We start from the raw sequence: 20052 nt of genomic DNA on the forward strand, positions 1-20052 counted from the left end.
CCAAAACTCCACTTCAACTTAAAGAAATTAAAAACTGCAACTTTTCTTGCTAAGAGACTATTCACCCCCTCTAGACACCTCTTCTCGATCCTACAATCCTGCAACTAACTCATTAGTCACATTGCTTTCAAGGCTTATAGTGATGTGCATTACCAAGAGGGCCCAGAGATACCTCTCCGATACTCGGAGTGACAAATCCTAATCTCGATCTATGCCAACTCAACAAACACCATCGGAGACACCCTGTAGAGCATCTTTATAATCACCCAGTTACGTTGTGACGCTTGATAGCACACAAGGTGTTCCTCCAGTATTTGGGAGTTTCATAATCTCATAGTTAGAGGAATATGTATAAGTCATGAAGAAAGCAATAGCAATAAAACTAAACGATCATAATGCCAAGCTAACGGATGGGTCTTGTCCATCACATCATTCTCTAATGATGTGATCCTGTTCATGAAATGACAACACATGTCTATGGTTAAGAAACTTAACCATCTTAGATTAACGAGCTAGTCAAGTAGAGGCATACTATGGACACTCTATTTTGTGTATGTATTCACACATGTACTAAGTTTCCGGTTAATACAATTCTAGCATGAATAATAAACATTTATCATGATATAAGGAAATATAAATAACAACTTCATTATTGCCTCTAGGGCATATTTCCTTCAGTGTCCCACTTGCACTAGAGTCAATAATCTAGTTCACATCGTCATGTGATATAACACCAATAGTTCACATCTTTATGTGATTAGTTCACATCTCCATGTGACTAACACCCAAAGGGTTTACTAGAGTCAATAATATAGTTCACATCGCTATGTGATTAATACCCAAAGAATACTAAGGTGTGATCATGTTTTTCTTGTGAGAAAAGTTTAGTCAATGGGTCTGCCACGTTCAGAGCAGCATGTATTTTGCAAATTTTCTATGTCTACAATGCTCTGCATGGACCTATGATACGTCTCCAACATATCTATAATTTTTGATTGCTCCATGCTATATTATCTACTGTTTTGGACATTATTGGGCTTTATTATCCACTTCTATATTAATTTTGGGATTAACCTGTTAACCGGAGGCCCAGCCCAGAATTGCTGTTTTTACCTGTTTTAGGGTTTCGAAGAAAAGGAATATCAAACGGAGTCCAAACGGAATGAAACCTTCGGGAACGTGATTTTCTCACCAAATACAACTCAGGAGACTTGGACCCTACGTCAAGCCAATTAACAGGAGGCCACGAGGTAGGGGGCGCGCCCTCCACCCTCGTGGGCCCCCTGTTGCTCCACCGACATACTTCTTCCTCCTATATATATCCACGTACCCCCAAACAATCAGATACGCAGCCAAAAACTTAATTCCACCACCGCAACTTTCTGTATCCACGAGATCCCATCTTGGGGCCTGTTTCGGAGCTCCGCCGGAGGGGGCATCGATCACGGAGGGCTTCTACATCATCATCCAAGCCCCTCCGATGAAGTGTGAGTAGTTTACTTCAGACCTACGGGTCCATAGTTAGTAGCTAGATGGCTTCTTCTCTCTTTTTGGATCTCAATACAATGTTCTCCCCCTCTCTCGTGGAGATCTATTTGATGTAATCTTCTTTTGCGGTGTGTTTGTTGAGACCGATGAATTGTGGGTTTATGATCAAGTCTATCTATGAATAATATTTGAATCTTCTCTGAATTCTTTTATGTACGATTGGTTATCTTTGCAAGTCTCTTCGAATTATCAGTTTGGTTTGGCCTACTAGATTGGTTGTTCTTGCCATGGGAGAAGTGCTTAGCTTTGGGTTCGATCTTGCGGTGTCCTTTCCCAGTGATAGAAGGGGCAACAAGGCACGTATTGTATCGTTTCCATTGAGGATAACAAGATGGGGTTTTTATCATATTGCATGAAGCTATCCCTCTACATCATGTCATCTTGCTTAAGGCGTTACTCTGTTTTTAACTTAATACTCTAGATGCATGCTGGATAGGGTCGATGAGTGGAGTAATAGTAGTAGATGCAGGCAGGAGTCGGTCTACTTGTCTCGGACGTGATGCCTATATACATGATCATACCTAGATATTCTCATAACTATGCTCAATTCTGTCAATTGCTCAACAGTAATTTGTTCACCCACCGTAGAATACTTATGCTCTTGAGAGAAGCCACTAGTGAAACCAATGGCCCCCAGGTCTCTTTCTCATCATATCAATCTCCATCACTTTATTATTGCTTTGCTTTTTTACTTTGCCTTTTACTTTTCACTTTGCATCTCTATACCAAAAATACCAAAAAAATATTATTTATCATCTCTATCAGATCTCACTTTCGTAAGTGACCGTGAAGGGATTGACAACCCCTAAGCGTGTTGGTTGCCTTGAGCTATTGTTTTTGTGTAGGTACGAGGGACTCGCGTGTAGCCTCCTACTGGATTGATACCTTGGTTCTCAAAAACTGAGGGAAATACTTACGCTACTTTGCTGCATCATCCTCTCCTCTTCGGGGAAATCCAACGCAGTGCTCAAGAGGTAGCAAGAAGAATTTCTGGCGCCGTTGCCGGGGAGTCTGCGCAAAAGTCAACATACCAAGTACCCATCACAATCCCTATCTCTCGCATTACATTATTTGCCATTTGCCTCTCGTTTTCCTCTCCCCCACTTCACCCTTGCCGTTTTATTCGCCCTCTCTCTCTCTATCCTCCCTCTCTTTCTCTATTTGCCTCCTTTTTTCCCATTTGCCTTTTTTGTTTGGTTGTGTGTTAGTTTGCTAGCTTGTCGTTATGTCAAGTCCTTTACCTTCTGCCTCTATGTCTGAAATTGGGAAGTTATTGTCAATATGGCCAATAATATCATGAAAAAATTCTGATGCTCCTGCTAAAGAACCTACCATCCTTCATACAAAAAAATTCGTGTTGGTACTGGTAATATTATTGGAAAAGGAGTTATTCAAGATTTCTTTACTTGTGCCGGTGCTTTACCTTCTATGGGAAGTTCTATCCTTCATAGAACTAGTAGTCTTGCGGACGCTATTGCCATGCTTGTAATTGAACTTGAAAGACATCCTTCCATACAAAGGATTTTTCCGGAATTTTCTAATATTGAGCATTCTTCTGTTAAGCTTGCCACTACTATCTTTTTTGGCTCATGAGTTTAGATTCATAATAAAAGAAGCCAAAGAAATCTTTGCGCATTATAGGGTGGACGCTTGCCGCCCTCCCATAGAGGCTATCCTCTTTGATCAAGAAGAAATAATGCGTTTTCAATCTCTAGACTATGTTGCTTTCAATGAAAATCTTAGAAAAAGGGTTCCTACCAATGTTTTAGTTGATAGAATTTCTGAACTTAATGATGATTTGGCTATTCGAAATAATGAACAAGGATATTCTCTTGAATATAGGCTCACAAAGTTCTGTCAAAAGAATGCTTATAATGATGAATTGGTTGTGCATTATGAAGGACCAAAGGAGGAACCTATACCTCCCAAGGTTGATCTTGGGGACTTTTGTCCCGTTAAATTTATCCCTTTTTGATTACTTTTGCTTGCCTCAAAGAAAACTTGCTGCTGAACATAGATAATATGAAATGAGTTTTAATAATCTATCTTACTATTATGGCAATACCTAGATCTATTCTTGCTTGTTATGCCTAGCTAGGGGCGTTAAATGATAGCGCTTGTTGGGAGGCAACCCAATTTAATTTTTATTCCTTACTTTTTGATCCTGTTTAGAAATAAATAAATTATTTAGCCTCTGTTTTGGTTGTGTTTTTTGTGTTTAATTAGTGTTTGTGCCAAGTAGAACCGTTGGGAAGACTTGAGGAAAGTCTTGTTGAACTTGCTGTAAAAAAACAGAAACTTTAGCGCTCACGAGAACTGCTGTAATTTTTATTTGGAGAATGATATTTAGTTAATTCTTTTTGCAGATAATTAATAGATAAATTCCACACGTCCAGCAATTTATGTTAGAATTTTTGGGGTTACAGATCTTGCGCTAGCTACAGATTACTACAGACTATTCTGTTTTTGACAGATTCTGTTTTTCGTGTGTTGTTTGCTTATTTTGATGAATCTATGGCTAGTAAAATAGTTTATGAACCATAAATAAGTTGTAATACAGTAGGTTTAACACCAATATAAATAAAGAATGAGTTCATTACAGTAACTTGAAGTGTTCTTTTGTTTTCTTTCGCTAACAGAGCTCACGAGATTTTCTACTTTAAGTTTTGTGTTGTGAAGTTTTCAACTTTTGGGTAAAGATTTGATGGATTATGGAACAAGGAGTAGCAAGAGCCTAAGCGTGGGGATGTCCATGGCACCCCCAAGATAATCTAAGGACACCTAAAAGCCAAAGCTTGGGGATGCCCCGGAAGGCATCCCCTCTTTCGTCTACTTCTATCGGTAACTTTACTTGGAGCTATATTTTTATTCACCACATGATATGTGTTTTGCTTGGAGCGTCTTTTATGATTTAAGTCTTTGCTTGTTAGTCTACCACAATCATCCTTGCTGTACACACCTTTTGGGAGAGCTATACATAATTTGGAATTTGATAGAATACTCTATGTGCTTCACTTATATCTTTTGAGTTATATAATTTTGCTCTAGTGCTTCACTTATATCTTTTAGAGCACGGTGGTGGATTTGTTTTATAGAAACTATTGATCTCTCATGCTTCACTTAGATTATTTTGAGAGTCTTAATAGCATGGTAATTTGCTTAATAATAAATGTGCTTGGTATTCAAGATTTGTAAAACTTTCTTTTGAGTGCGTTGAATACTAAGAAAAAAATTGATGCTTGATAATTGTTTTGAGATATGAGGATGGTGATATTAGAGTCATGCTAGTTGAGTAGTTGTGAATTTGAGAAATGCTTGTGTTAAAGTTTGTGATTCCCGTAGCATGCACGTATGGTGAACCGTAGTGTGATGAAGTCGGAGCATGATTTATTTATTGATTGTCTTCCTTATGAGTGGCGGTCGGGGACGAGCGATGCTCTTTTCCTACCAATCTATCCCCCTAGGAGCATGCGCGTAATACTTTGCTTTGATAACTTCTAGATTTTTGCAATAAGTATATGAGTTCTTTATGACTAATGTTGAGTCCATGGATTATACGCACTTTCCTTCCTTCCACCATTGATAGCCTCTCTAATACCGCACACTTTTTGCCGGTATCATACACCCACAAAATACCTTCCTCAAAACAGCCACCATACCTACCTATCAAGGCATTTCCATAGCCATTCCAAGATATATTGCCATGCAACTTTCCACCGTTCCATTCATTATGACACGCTTCATCATTGTCATATTGCTAGCATGATCATGTAGTTGACATCGTATTTGTGGCAAAGCCACCGTTTATAATTCTTTCATACATGTCACTCTTGATTCATTACATATCCCAGTACACCGCCGGAGGCATTCATATAGAGTCATATTTTGTTCTAAGTATTGAGTTGTAATTGTTGAGTTGTAAGAAAAATAAAACGTGTGATGATCATCATTTTTAGAGCATTGTCCCAAGTGAGGAAAGGATGATGGAGACTATGATTCCCCCACAAGTCGGAATGAGACTCCAGACGAAAAAAAGAAGAAGAAAAGGAGGCCATAAAAAATAGAAGGCCCAAAAAAATGAGAGAAAAAGAGAGAAGGGACAATGTTACTACCCTTTTACCACACTTGTGCTTCAAAGTAGCACCATGATCTTCATGATAGAGAGTCTCTCATTCTGTCACTTTCATATACTAGTGGGAATCTTTCATTATAAAACTTGGATTGTATATTCCAATGATGGGCTTCCTCAAAATGCCCTAGGTCTTCATGAGCAAGCGAGTTGGATGCACACCCACTTAGTTTCTTTTGTTGAGCTTTCATATACTTATAGCTCTAGTGCATCCGTTGCATGGCAATCCCTACTCACTCACATTGATATCTATTGATGGGCATCTCCATAGCTCATGGATACGCCTAGTTGATGTGAGACTATTTTCCCCTCTTTTTGTCTTCTCCACAACCACCATTCTATTCCACATATAGTGCTATATCCATGGCTCACGCTCATGTATTGCGTGAAGATCGAAAAAGTTTTGAAAATGTCAAAAGTATGAAACAATTGCTTGGCTTGTCATCGGGGTTGTGCATGATTTAAATACTTTGTGTGGTGAAGATCGAGCATAGCCAGACTATATGATTTTGTAGGGATAGCTTTCTTTGGCCATGTTATTTTGAGAAGACATAATTGCTTTGTTAGTATGCTTAAAGTATTATTATTTTTATGTCAACATGGGCTTTTGTCTTGAATCTTTTGAATCTGAATATTCATACCACAATTAAGAAGATTTACATTGAAATTATGCCAAGTAGCACTCCGCATCAAAAATTCTGTTTTTATCATTTACCTACTCGAGGACGAGTAGGAATTAAGCTTGGGGATGCTTGATACGTCCCCAACGTATATATAATTTTTGATTGCTCCATGCTATATTATCTACTGTTTTGGACATTATTGGGCTTTATCATCCACTTTTATATTATTTTTGGGACTAACCTATTAACCGGAGGCCCAACCCAGAATTGTTGTTTTTTGCCTGTTTTAGGGTTTTGAAGAAAAGGACTATCAAACGTAGTCCAAACAGAATGAAACCTTCGGGAACGTGATTTTCTCACCGAATACAACTCAGGAGACTTGGACCCTACGTCAAGCCAATTAACAGGAGGCCACGAGGTAGGGGGCGCGCCCTCCACCCTCGTGGGCCCCCTGTTGCTCCACCGACATACTTCTTCCTCCTATATATATCCACGTACCCCAAACGATCAGATACGGAGCCAAAAACCTAACTCCACCACCGCAACTTTCTATATCCACGAGATCCCATCTTGGGGCCTATTCTGGAGCTCCGCCGGAGGGGGCATCAATCACGGAGGGCTTCTACATCATCATCCAAGCCCCTCCGATGAAGTGTGAGTAGTTTACTTCAGACCTACGGGTCCATAGTTAGTAGCTAGATGGCTTCTTCTCTCTTTTTGGATCTCAATACAATGTTCTCCCCCTCTCTCGTGGAGATCTATTCGATGTAATCTTTTTTGCGGTGTGTTTGTTGAGACCGATGAATTGTGGGTTTATGATCAAGTCTATCTTTGAATAATATTTGAACCTTCTCTAAATTCTTTTATGTATGATTGGTTATCTTTGCAAGTCTCTTCGAATTATCAGTTTGGTTTGGCCTACTAGATTGGTTGTTCTTGCCATGGGAGAAGTGCTTAGCTTTGGGTTCGATCTTGCGGTGTCCTTTCCCAGTGACAGGAGGGGCAACAAGGCACGTATTGTATCGTTGCCATCGAGGATAACAAGATGGGGTTTTTATCATATTGCATGAAACTATCCCTCTACATCATGTCATCCTGCTTAAGGCGTTACTCTGTTTTTAACTTAATACTCTAGATGCATGCTGGATAGCGGTCGATGAGTGGAGTAATAGTAATAGATGCAGGCAGGAGTCGGTCTACTTGTCTCGGACGTGATGCCTATATACATGATCATACCTAGATATTCTCATAACTATGCTCAATTCTGTCAATTGCTCAACAGTAATTTGTTCACCCACCGTAGAATACTTATGCTCTTGAGAGAAGCCACTAGTGAAACCTATGGCCCCCGGGTCTCTTTCTCATCATATCAATATCCATCACTTTATTATTGCTTTGCTTTTTTACTTTGCCTTTTACTTTTCACTTTGCATCTCTATACCAAAAATACCAAAAAAATATTATTTATCATCTCTATCAGATCTCACTTTCGTAACGGACCGTGAAGGGATTGACAACCCCTAAGCGCGTTGGTTGCGTTGAGCTATTGTTTTTGTGTAGGTACGAGGGACTCGCGCGCAGCCTCCTACTGGATTGATACCTTGGTTCTCAAAAATTGAGGGAAATACTTATGCTACTTTGCTGCATCATCCTCTCCTCTTCGGGGAAATCCAACGCAGTGCTCAAGAGGTAGCAAGAAGAATTTCTGGCGTCGTTGCCGGGGAGTCTGCGCAAAAGTCAACATACCAAGTACCCATCACAATCCCTATCTCCCGCATTACATTATTTGCCATTTGCCTCTCGTTTTCCTCTCCCCCACTTCACCCTTGCCGTTTTATTCGCCCTCTCTCTCTATCCTCCCTCTCTTTCTCTATTTGCCTCCTTTTTGCCCGTTTGCCTTTTTTGTTTGCTTGTGTGTTAGTTTGCTAGCTTGTCGTTATGTCAAGTCCTTTACCTTCTGCCTCTATGTCTGAAATTGGGGAAGTTATTGTCGATATGGACAATAATCTCATGAAAATTTCTGATGCTCCAGCTAAAGAACCTACCATCCTTCATACAAAAAAAGTTCGTGTTGATAGTGGTAATATTATTGGAAAAGGAGTTATTCAAGATTTCTTTACTTGTGCCGGTGCTTTACCTTCTATAGGAAGTTCTATCCTTCATAGAACTAGTAGTCTTGCGGACGCTATTGCCATGCTTGTAGTTGAACTTGAAAGACATCCTTCCATACAAAGGATTTTTCTGGAATTTTCTAATATTGAGCATTCTTCTGTTAAGCGTGCCGCTACTATCTTTTTGGCTCATGAGTTTAGATTCATAATAAAAGAAGCCAAAGAAATCTTTGCGCATTATAGGGTGGACGCTTGCCGCCCTCCCATAGAGGCTATCCTCTTTGATCAAGAAGAAATAATGCGTTTTCAATCTCTAGACTATGTTGCTTTCAATGAAAATCTTAGAAAAAGGGTTCCTACCAATGTCTTAGTTGATAGAATTTCTGAACTTAATGATGATTTTGCTATTCGAAATAATGAACTAGGATATTCTCTTGAATATAGGCTCACAAAGTTCTGTCAAAAGAATGCTTATAATGATGAATTGGTTGTGCATTATGAAGGACCAAAGGAGGAACCTATACCTCCCAAGGTTGATCTTAGGGACTTTTGTCCCGTTAAATTTAGCCCTGTCTGATTACTTTTGCTTGCCTCAAATAAAACTTGCTGCTGAACGTAGAGAATATGAATAATAATCTATCTTACTATTATGGCAATACCTAGATCTATTCTTGCTTATTATGCCTAGCTAGGGGCGTTAAACGATAGCGCTTGTTGGGAGGCAACCCAATTTTATTTTTATTCCTTGCTTTTTGATCCTGTTTAGAAATAAATAAATCATTTATCCTCTGTTTTGGTTGTGTTTTTTGTGTCTAACTAGTGTTTGTGCCAAGTAGAACCGTTGGGAAGACTTGGGGAAAGTCTTGTTGAACTTGCTGTAAAAAACAGAAACTTTGGCGCTCACGAGAACTGCTGTCATTTTTATTTGGAGAGTGATATTTAGTTAATTCATTTTGCAGATGATTAATAGATCAATTCCTCATATCCATCAATTTATTTTGGAATTTTTGGGGTTCCAGATCTTGCGCTAGCTTCAGATTACTACAGACTGTTCTGTTTTTGACAGATTCTGTTTTTCGTGTGTTGTTTGCTTATTTTGATGAATCTATGGCTAGTAAAATAGTTTATGAACCATAGAGAAGTTGGAATACAGTAGGTTTAACACCAATATAAATAAAGAATGAGTTCATTACAGTACCCTGAAGTGGTCTTTTGTTTTCTTTCGCTAACGGAGCTCACGAGATTTCCTACTTTAAGTTTTGTGTTGTGAAGTTTTCAAGTTTTGGGTAAAGATTTGATGGACTATGGAACAAGGAGTGGCAAGAGCCTAAGCTTGGGGATTCCCATGGCACCCCCAAGATAATCTAAGGACACCTAAAAGCCAAAGCTTGGGGATGCCCCAGAACGCATCCCCTCTTTCGTCTACTTCTATCGGTAACTTTACTTGGAGCTATATTTTTATTCACCACATGATATGTGTTTTGCTTGGAGCGTCTTTTATGATTTCAGTCTTTTCTTGTTAGTCTACCACAATCATCCTTGCTGTACACACCTTTTGAGAGATCCATACATAATTTGGAATTTGATAGAATACTCTGTGTGCTTCACTTATATCTTTTGAGTTATATAATTTTGCTCTAGTGCTTCACTTATATCTTTTAGAGCACGGTGGTGGATTTGTTTTATAGAAACTATTGATCTCTCATGATTCACTTAGATTATTTTGAGAGTCTTAATAGCATGGTAATTTGCTTAATAATAAATATGCTTGGTATTCAAGATTTGTAAAACTTTCTTTTGAGTGCGGTGAATACTAAGAAAAAAATTGATGCTTGATAATTGTTTTGAGATATGAGGATGGTGATATTAGAGTCATGCTAGTTGAGTAGTTGTGAATTTGAGAAATGCTCGTGTTAAAGTTTGTGATTCTCGCAGCATGCACGTATGGTGAACCGTTATGTGATGAAGTCGGAGCATGATTTATTTATTGATTGTCTTCCTTATGAGTGGCGGTCGGGGACGAGCGATGGTCTTTTCCTACCAATCTATCCCCCTAGGAGCATGCGCGTAATACTTTGCTTTGATAACTTCTAGATTTTTGCAATAAGTATATGAGTTCTTTATGACTAATGTTAAGTCCATGGATTATACGCACTTTCCTTCCTTCCACCATTGCTAGCCTCTCTAATACCGCGCACTTTTCGCCGGTATCATACACCCACAAAATACCTTCCTAAAAACAGACACCATACCTACCTATCATGGCATTTCCATAGCCATTCCGAGATATATTTCCATGCAACTTTCCGCCGTTCCGTTCATTATGACACGCTCCATCATTGTCATATTGCTAGCATGATCATGTAGTTGACATCGTATTTGTGGCAAAGCCACCGTTCATAATTCTTTCATACATGTCACTCTTGATTCACTGCATATCCCGGTACACCGCCGGAGGCATTCATATAGAGTCATATTTTGTTCTAAGTATTGAGTTGTAAGAAAAATAAAAAGTGTGATGATCATCATTTTTAGAGCATTATCCCAAGTGAGGAAAGGATGATGGAGACTATGATTCCCCCACAAGTCGGGATGAGACTCCGGACGAAAAAAAGAAGAAAAAGAGGCCATAAAAAAAGAGAAGGCCCAAAAAATGAGAGAAAAAGAGAGAAGGGACAATGTTACTACCCTTTTACCACACTTGTGCTTCAAAGTAGCACCATGATCTTCATGATAGAGAGTCGCTCATTCTGTCACTTTCATATACTAGTGGGAATCTTTCATTATAAAACTTGTCTAGTATATTCCAATGATGGGCTTCCTCAAAATGCCCTAGGTCTTCGTGAGAAAGCGAGTTGGATGCACACCCACTTAGTTTCTTTTGTTGAGCTTTCATATACTTATAGCTCTAGTGCATCCGTTGCATGGCAATCCCTACTCACTCACATTGATATCTATTGATGGGCATCTCCATAGCTCGTTGATACGCCTAGTTGATGTGAGACTATCTTCCCTTTTTTTGTCTTCTCCACAACCACCATTCTATTCCACATATAGTGCTATATCCATGGCTCACGCTCATGTATTACGTGAAGATAAAAAAATTGAAAATGTCAAAAGTATGAAACAATTGCTTGGCTTGTCATCGGGGTTGTGTATGATTTAAATACCTTGTGTGGTGAAGATAGAGCATAGCCAGACTATATGATTTTGTAGGGATAGCTTTCTTTAGCCATGTTATTTTCAGAAGACATAATTGCTTTGTTAGTATGCTTGAAGTATTATTATTTTATGTCAACATGAACTTTTGTCTTGAATCTTTTGAATCTGAATATTCATACCACAATTAGGAAGATTTACATTGAAATTATGCCAAGTAGCACTCCGCATCAAAAAATTTGTTTTTATCATTTACCTACTCGAGGACAAGCAGGAATTAAGCTTGGGGATGCTTGATACGTCTCCAACGTATCTATAATTTTTTATTGCTCCATGCTATATTATCTACTGTTTTGGACATTATTGGGCTTTATCATCCACTTTTATATTATTTTTGGGACTAACCTATTAACCGGAGGCCCAACCCAGAATTGTTGTTTTTTGCCTGTTTTAGGGTTTTGAAGAAAAGGACTATCAAACGTAGTCCAAACGGAATGAAACCTTCGGGAACGTGATTTTCTCACCGAATACAACTCAGGAGACTTGGACCCTACGTCAAGCCAATTAACAGGAGGCCACGAGGTAGGGGGGCGCGCCTGCCCCCCCCCCCCCAGGCGCACCCTCCACCCACGTGGGCCCCCTGTTGCTCCACCGACGTACTTCTTCCTCCTATATATATCCACGTACCCCCAAACGATCAGATACGGAGCCAAAAACCTAATTCCAACCGAGATGAGGCTTTACCCTAACCCTAGCACATCGGTCCCACCGAGTTGATCAAGTCGGTCCCACCGAAAACCCTAACGGTCACATTATGAACTAAATCGGTCTGACCGAGTTGTATGATTCGGTCCCACCAAGTTTGGTGATTTGTGTGTAATGGTTAGATTTTGTGTGGAGGCTATATATACCCCTCCACCCACTCTTCATTCGTGGATAGAGCCATCAGAACATGCCTACACTTCCAACATACATTTTCTGAGAGAGAACCACCTACACTTGTGTTGAGGTCAAGATACTTCATTCCAACCACATAAATCTTGATCTCTAGCCTTCCCCAAGTTGCTTTCCACTCAAATCATCTTTCCACCAAATCCTATCCTATGAGAGAGAGTTGACTGTTGGGGAGACTATCATTTGAAGCACAAGAGCAAGGAGTTCATCATCAACACACCGTTTGTTACCTCTTGGAGAGTGGTGTCTCCTAGATTGGTTAGGTGTCACTTGGGAGCCTCCGTCAAGATTGTGGAGTTGAACCAAGGAGTTTGTACGGGCAAGGAGATCGCCTACTTCGTGAAGATCTACCCTAGTGAGGCAAGTCCTTCGTGGGTTGAAGTCTCCATCAACGTGGATGTACGATAGCACCACCTATCAGAACCACGCCAAAAATCTCCGTGTCTCCAATTGCGTTTGCACACTCCAATCCCATCCCTTTACATTCTTGCAACTTGCATGACTTACTTTCCGCTGCTCATATACTCTTGTCATGCTTGCTTGAGATGTATTGTGAATGTTCAAACTTGTGCCAAAACTCCACTTCAACTTAAAGAAATTAAAAACTGCAACTTTTCTTGCTAAGAGACTATTCACCCCCTCTAGACACCTCTTCTCGATCCTACAATCCTGCAACTAACTCATTAGTCACATTGCTTTCAAGGCTTATAGTGATGTGCATTACCAAGAGGGCCTAGAGATACCTCTCCGATACTCGGAGTGACAAATCCTAATCTCGATCTATGCCAACTCAACAAACACCATCGGAGACACCCTGTAGAGCATCTTTATAATCACCCAGTTACGTTGTGACGCTTGATAGCACACAAGGTGTTCCTCCAGTATTTGGGAGTTTCATAATCTCATAGTTAGAGGAATATGTATAAGTCATGAAGAAAGCAATAGCAATAAAACTAAACGATCATAATGCCAAGCTAACGGATGGGTCTTGTCCATCACATCATTCTCTAATGATGTGATCCCGTTCATGAAATGACAACACATGTCTATGGTTAAGAAACTTAACCATCTTAGATTAACGAGCTAGTCAAGTAGAGGCATACTATGGACACTCTATTTTGTGTATGTATTCACACATGTACTAAGTTTCCGGTTAATACAATTCTAGCATGAATAATAAACATTTATCATGATATAAGGAAATATAAATAACAACTTCATTATTGCCTCTAGGGCATATTTCCTTTAGTGTCCCACTTGCACTAGAGTCAATAATCTAGTTCACATCGTCATGTGATATAACACCAATAGTTCACATCTTTATGTGATTAGTTCACATCTCCATCTGACTAACACCCAAAGGGTTTACTAGAGTTAATAATATAGTTAACATCGCTATGTGATTAATACCCAAAGAATACTAAGGTGTGATCATGTTTTTCTTGTGAGAAAAGTTTAGTCAATGGGTCTGCCACGTTCAGAGCAGCATGTATTTTGCAAATTTTCTATGTCTACAATGCTCTGCATGGACCTATGATACGTCTCCAACGTATCTATAATTTTTGATTGCTCCATGCTATATTATCTACTGTTTTGGACATTATTGGGCTTTATTATCCACTTCTATATTATTTTTGGGACTAACCTATTAACCGGAGGCCCAGCCCAGAATTGCTGTTTTTACCTGTTTTAGGGTTTCGAAGAAAAGGAATATCAAACGGAGTCCAAACGGAATGAAACCTTCGGGAACGTGATTTTCTCACCAAATACAACTCAGGAGACTTGGACCCTACGTCAAGCCAATTAACAGGAGGCCACGAGGTAGGGGGCGCGCCCTCCACCCTCGTGGGCCCCCTGTTGCTCCACCGACATACTTCTTCCTCCTATATATATCCACGTACCCCCAAACAATCAGATACGGAGCCAAAAACTTAATTCCACCGCCGCAACTTTCTGTATCCACGAGATCCCATCTTGGGGCCTGTTCCGGAGCTCCGCCGGAGGGGGCATCGATCACGGAGGGCTTCTACATCATCATCCAAGCCCCTCCGATGAAGTGTGAGTAGTTTACTTTAGACCTACGGGTCCATAGTTAGTAGCTAGATGGCTTCTTCTCTCTTTTTGGATCTCAATACAATGTTCTCCCCCTCTCTCATGGAGATCTATCCGATGTAATCTTCTTTTTGCGGTGTGTTTGTTGAGACCGATGAATTGTGGGCTTATGACCAAGTCTATCTATGAATAATATTTGAATCTTCTATGAATTCTTTTATGTATGATTGGTTATCTTTGCAAGTCTCTTCGAATTATCAGTTTGGTTTGGACTACTAGATTGGTTGTTCTTGCCATCGGAGAAGTGCTTAGCTTTGGGTTCGATCTTGCGGTGTCCTTTCCCAGTGACAGAAGGTGCAGCAAGGCACGTATTGTATCGTTGCCATCGAGGATAACAAGATGGGGTTTTTATCATATTGCATGAAACTATCCCTCTACATCATGTCATCTTGCTTAAGGCGTTACTCTGTTTTTAACTTAATACTCTAGATGCATGCTGGATAGCGGTCGATGAGTGGAGTAATAGTAGTAGATGCAGGGAGGAGTCGGTCTACTTGTCTCGGACGTGATGCCTATATACATGATCATACCTAGATATTCTCATAACTATGCTCAATTCTGTCAATTGCTCAACTGTAATTTGTTCACCCACCGTAGAATACTTATGCTCTTGAGAGAAGCCACTAGTGAAACCTATGGCCCTCGGGTCTCTTTCTCATCATATCAATCTCCATCACTTTATTATTGCTTTGCTTTTTTACTTTGCCTTTTCCTTTTCACTTTGCATCTCTATACCAAAAATACCAAAAAAATATTATTTATCATCTCTATCAGATCTCACTTTCGTAAGTGACCGTGAAGGGATTGGCAACCCTAAGCGTGCTGGTTGCGCTGAGCTATTGTTTTTGTGTAGGTACGAGGGACTCACGCGTAGCCTCCTACTGGATTGATACCTTAGTTCTCAAAAACTGAGGGAAATACTTACGCTACTTTGCTGCATCATCCTCTCCTCTCCGGGGAAATCCAACGCAGTGCTCAAGAGGTAGCAAGCTACTCTAGCTAATTGCTCCCACTTTCAATATGTATCCAGATTGAGACTCAGATTCATTTGGATCAGTGTAAAATCTTGCATCGACATAACTCTTTACGACGAACTCTTTATCACCTCCATAATCAATAAATATTTCTTTACTCCTCTAAGGATAATTCTGCCCGTTGTCCAGTGATCTACTCCTGGATCAGTATCGCTCCCCTTTGCCAAAACCATGGAAAGGTACACAATAGGTCTGGTATACAGCATGGCATACTTTATAGAACCTATGGCTGAGGCATAGGGAATTACTTTCATTCTCTCTCTATCTTCTGTCGTGGTCGGGTTTTGAGTCTTACGCAACTTCATACCTTACAACTCAGGAAAGAACTCCTTCTTTGACTGATCCATTTTGAACTCCTTCAAAATCTTATCAAGGTATGTACTCATCGAAAGTCTTATCAAGCATCTTGATCTATCTTTATAGATCTTGATCCCTAATACGTAAGTAGCTTCACCGAGGTCTTTCTTTGAAAAACTCCTTTCAAACACTCCTTTATGCTTTCCACAAAATTCTAAATCATTTCTGATCAACAATATGTCATTCACATATACTTATCAGAAAGGCTGTAGTGCTCCCACTCACTTTCTTGTAAATACAGGCTTCATCGCAAGTGTGTATAAAACTATATGCTTTGATCAACTTATCATAGCATATATTCCAACTCTGAGATGCTTGCACCAGTTCCATAGATGGATCGCTAGAGTTTGCACACTTTGTTAGCACCTTTAGGATCGACAAAACCTTTGGTTGCGTCATATATGACTCTTCTTCAAGAAATCCATTAAGTAATGCAGTTTTGACATCCATTTGCCATATTTCATAAAATGTGGCAATTGCTAACATAATTCAGATAGACTTAAGCATTGGTACGAGTGAGAAAATCTCATTGTAGTCAACACCTTGAACTTTGTCGAAAACATTTTTCACAATTCGAGCTTTGTAGATAGTAACACTACCATCATCGTTCGTCTTCCTCTTGAAGATCCATTTATTCTCAATGGCTTGCTGATCATCGGGAAAGTCAACCAAAGTCCACACTTTGTTCTCATACATGGATCCGGTCTCAGATTTCATGGCCTCAAGCCATTTCGCGGAATCTGGGCTCATCATCGCTTCCTCATAGTTCGTAGGTTTGTCATGGTCTAGTAACATGACTTCCAGAGCAGGATTACCGTACCACTCTGGTGCGAACCATACTCTGGTTGACCTACGAGGTTCGATAGTAACTTGATCTGAAGTTTCATGATCATCATCATTATCTTCCTCACTAATTGGTGTAGGAATCACTTGAACCGATTTCTGTGACAAACTACTTTCCAATTCGGGAGAAGGTACAATTACCTCATCAAGTTCTACATTCCTCCCACTCACTTCTTTCGAGATAAACTTCTTCCCTAGAAAGGATCCATTCTTAGCAACGAATATCTTGCCTTCCGATCTGTGATAGAAGGTGTACCCAACATTTTCCTTTGGGTGTCCTATGAAGACGCATTTCTCCGATTTGAGTTCGAGCTTATCAGGTTGAAGCTTTTTCACATAAGCATTGCAACCCCAAACTTTAAGAAACGACAGCTTTGGTTTCTTGCCAAACCATAGTTCATACGGTGTCGTCTCAACGGATTTCGATGGTGCCCTATTTAACGTGAATGCAGCTGTCTCTAATGTATAACCCTCAAAACAATGTCGGTAAATCAGTAAGAGACATCATAGATCGCACCATATCTAATAAAGTGCGGTTACGACATTCGGACACACCATTACGTTGTGGTGTTCCAGGTGGCGTGAGTTGCGAAACTATTCCACATTGTTTTATATGAAGACCAAACTCATAACTCAAATATTCACCTCCATGATCATATCGTAGAAACTTTATTTTCTTGTTACTATGATTTTCCACTTCACTCTGAAATTCTTTGAACTTTTCAAAATGTTTCAGACTTATGTTTCATTAAGTAGATATACCCATATCTGCTCAAATCATATGTGAAGGTCAGAAAATAATGATACCCACCACGAGCCTCAACACTCATCGGACCGCATACATCGTATGTATTATTTCCAATAAGTCAGTAGCTTGCTCCATTGTTCTGGAGAACGGAGTCTTAGTCATCTTGCCCATGAGGCATGGTTCGCAAGCATCAAGTGATTCCAAAACCCCATCAGCATGGAGTTTCTTCATGCGCTTTACACCAATATGACCTAAACGGCAGTGCCACAAATATGTTGCACTATCATTATCAACTTTGCATCTTTTGGATTCAATATTATGAATATATGTATCACTACAATCGATATCCAATAAACCATTTACATTGGGTGTATGACCATAGAAGGTTTTATTCATGTAAACAGAACAACAATTGTTTTCTGACTTAAATGAATAACTGTATCACAATAAACATGATCCAATCATATTCATGCTCAACGCAAACACCAAATATCATTTATTTAGGTCCAACACTAATCCTGAAGATACAGGGAGTGTACGATGGTGATCTTATCAACCTTGGAATCACTTCCAACACACATCGTCACCTCGCCTTAACTAGTCTTTGTTCATTTTGCAACTACTGTTTCGAGTTACTAATCATAGCAACTGAACCGGTATCAAATACCCTGAGGTTACTCTGAACACTAGTAAAGTACACATCAATAACATGTATATCAAATGTAGCTTTCACTTTTCCATCCCTCTTATCCGCCAAGTATTTGGGGTAGTTTCGCTTCCAGTGACCATTCCCATTGCAGTAGAAGCACTCAGTTTCAGGCTTAGGTCTAGCCTTGGGTTTCTTCACGGGAGTGGCAACTTGTTTGCCATTCTTCTTGAAGTTCCCTTTCTTTCCCTTGCCCTTTTTCTTGAAACTAGTGGTCTTGTTAACCATCAATACTTGATGCTCTTTTCTTGATTTCTACCTTCGCCGATTTTAGCATCGTGAAGGTCTCGGGAATCGTTTTCGTCATCCCTTGCATATTATAGTTCATCACGAAGTTCTAGTAACTTGGTGATAGTGACTAGAGAACTCTGTCAATTAGTATCTTATCTGGAAGATTAACTCCCACTTGATTCAAGCGATTGTAGTACTCAGACATTCTGAGCACATGCTCACTGGTTGAGCTATTCTCCTCCATCTTGTAGGCAAAGTACTTGTTAGAGGTCTCATACCTCTTGACTCAAGCATGAGTCTAAAATTCCAATTTCAACTCTTGGAACATCTCATATGCTCTGTGGCGTTCAAAACTTTTTTGAAGTCCCGGTTCTAAGTCGTAAAGCATGGTGCACTAAACTATCAAGTAGTCATCATACCGAGCTTGTCAAACATTCATAACATCTGCATCTGCTCCTGCAATAGGTCTGTCACCTAGCGGTGTATCAAGGACATAATTCTTCTATGCAGCAATGAGGACAATCCTCATATCACGGACCCAGTCCGCATCATTGCTACTATCACCTTTCAACTTAGTTTTCTCTAGGAACATATCAAAAATAAAATAGGGAGCTAAACGCGAGCTATTGATCTACAACAACATAAATATGTAGAAACTATCAGGACTAAGTTCATGATAAATATAATTTCAATTGATCATATTAATTAAGAACTCCCACTTAGATAGGCATCCCTCTAGTCATCTAAATGACCATGTGATCCATATCAACTAAACCATGTCCGATCATCACGTGAGATGGAGTAGTTTTGAATGGTGAACCATGTCCTAAACATTTGGGAAGAGGACCAGGGCCTCTGTAAATAGGACTAGCCACCACTGTAGTCGAGGATCAGCTCATCTTGGGACAGATCATTCAGACCATCCTCAGACACACCAGCTCATCAAGCTCAAGAACACCTCTCCTTAGGAGGTTGTTCTTCCATTGTACTAGTTCATCCTCAGCCCACGAGGCAATCCACCACACCACACTGGAGTAGGGTATTACACCACAATAGTGGCCCGAACCAGTATAAACTCCCGTGTCACTTGTTCCTTGGGTTCGGTGAGCTAGGCCTTGAGATCATTGCGAGAGCGAGCTAGGGAGAGAGAGATCTTCGTGCGCACCCGAGAGTTTGAACCTCAAGGGTTTGCCGGAACCCAGAATCCGACATTTGGCGTGCCAGGTAGGGGTGCGCCGAAGCTTCGCCTCACCGCTTGCTTCGTCCTGCTCCCATGGCAGGCGCCGCTCCTCCAATTAGGCCGGCGGGCTCCTGCGGATGCACCGCGGGTATCCGGGCCTTCACCTCCGAGCTACGACAGGTGTGGTGGCCACGCAAGTTCAAGCCAGAGATGCCACCCTGCTATGACGGCGCGACAGACCCAGCGGCCTTCCTGCAGGCGTACGAGGAGGCCATTCTCGAAGCCGGAGGCGACGGCAAGGTCATGACCAACTGAAT

The 20052-nt window shown here is 40.3% G+C and overlaps 1 protein-coding gene across 1 annotated transcript in view; it reads right to left on the reverse strand.

Annotated features, from left to right (window-relative positions):
* The window catches only part of LOC119351976, a 61977-nt gene extending 43128 nt beyond the window's left edge, over positions 1 to 18849 (reverse strand). The window contains exon 1 of the mRNA XM_037618739.1: positions 18834 to 18849. Coding sequence (XP_037474636.1) covers positions 18834 to 18849 — 16 coding nt within the window. The remainder of the gene's footprint in view (positions 1 to 18833) is intronic.
* Between the last annotated feature and the right edge of the window lie 1203 nt (positions 18850 to 20052).

The sequence above is a fragment of the Triticum dicoccoides genome, chromosome 1A, assembly GCF_002162155.2.
Source record: "Triticum dicoccoides isolate Atlit2015 ecotype Zavitan chromosome 1A, WEW_v2.0, whole genome shotgun sequence".
In the NCBI taxonomy this organism is placed as follows: domain Eukaryota; kingdom Viridiplantae; phylum Streptophyta; class Magnoliopsida; order Poales; family Poaceae; genus Triticum; species Triticum dicoccoides.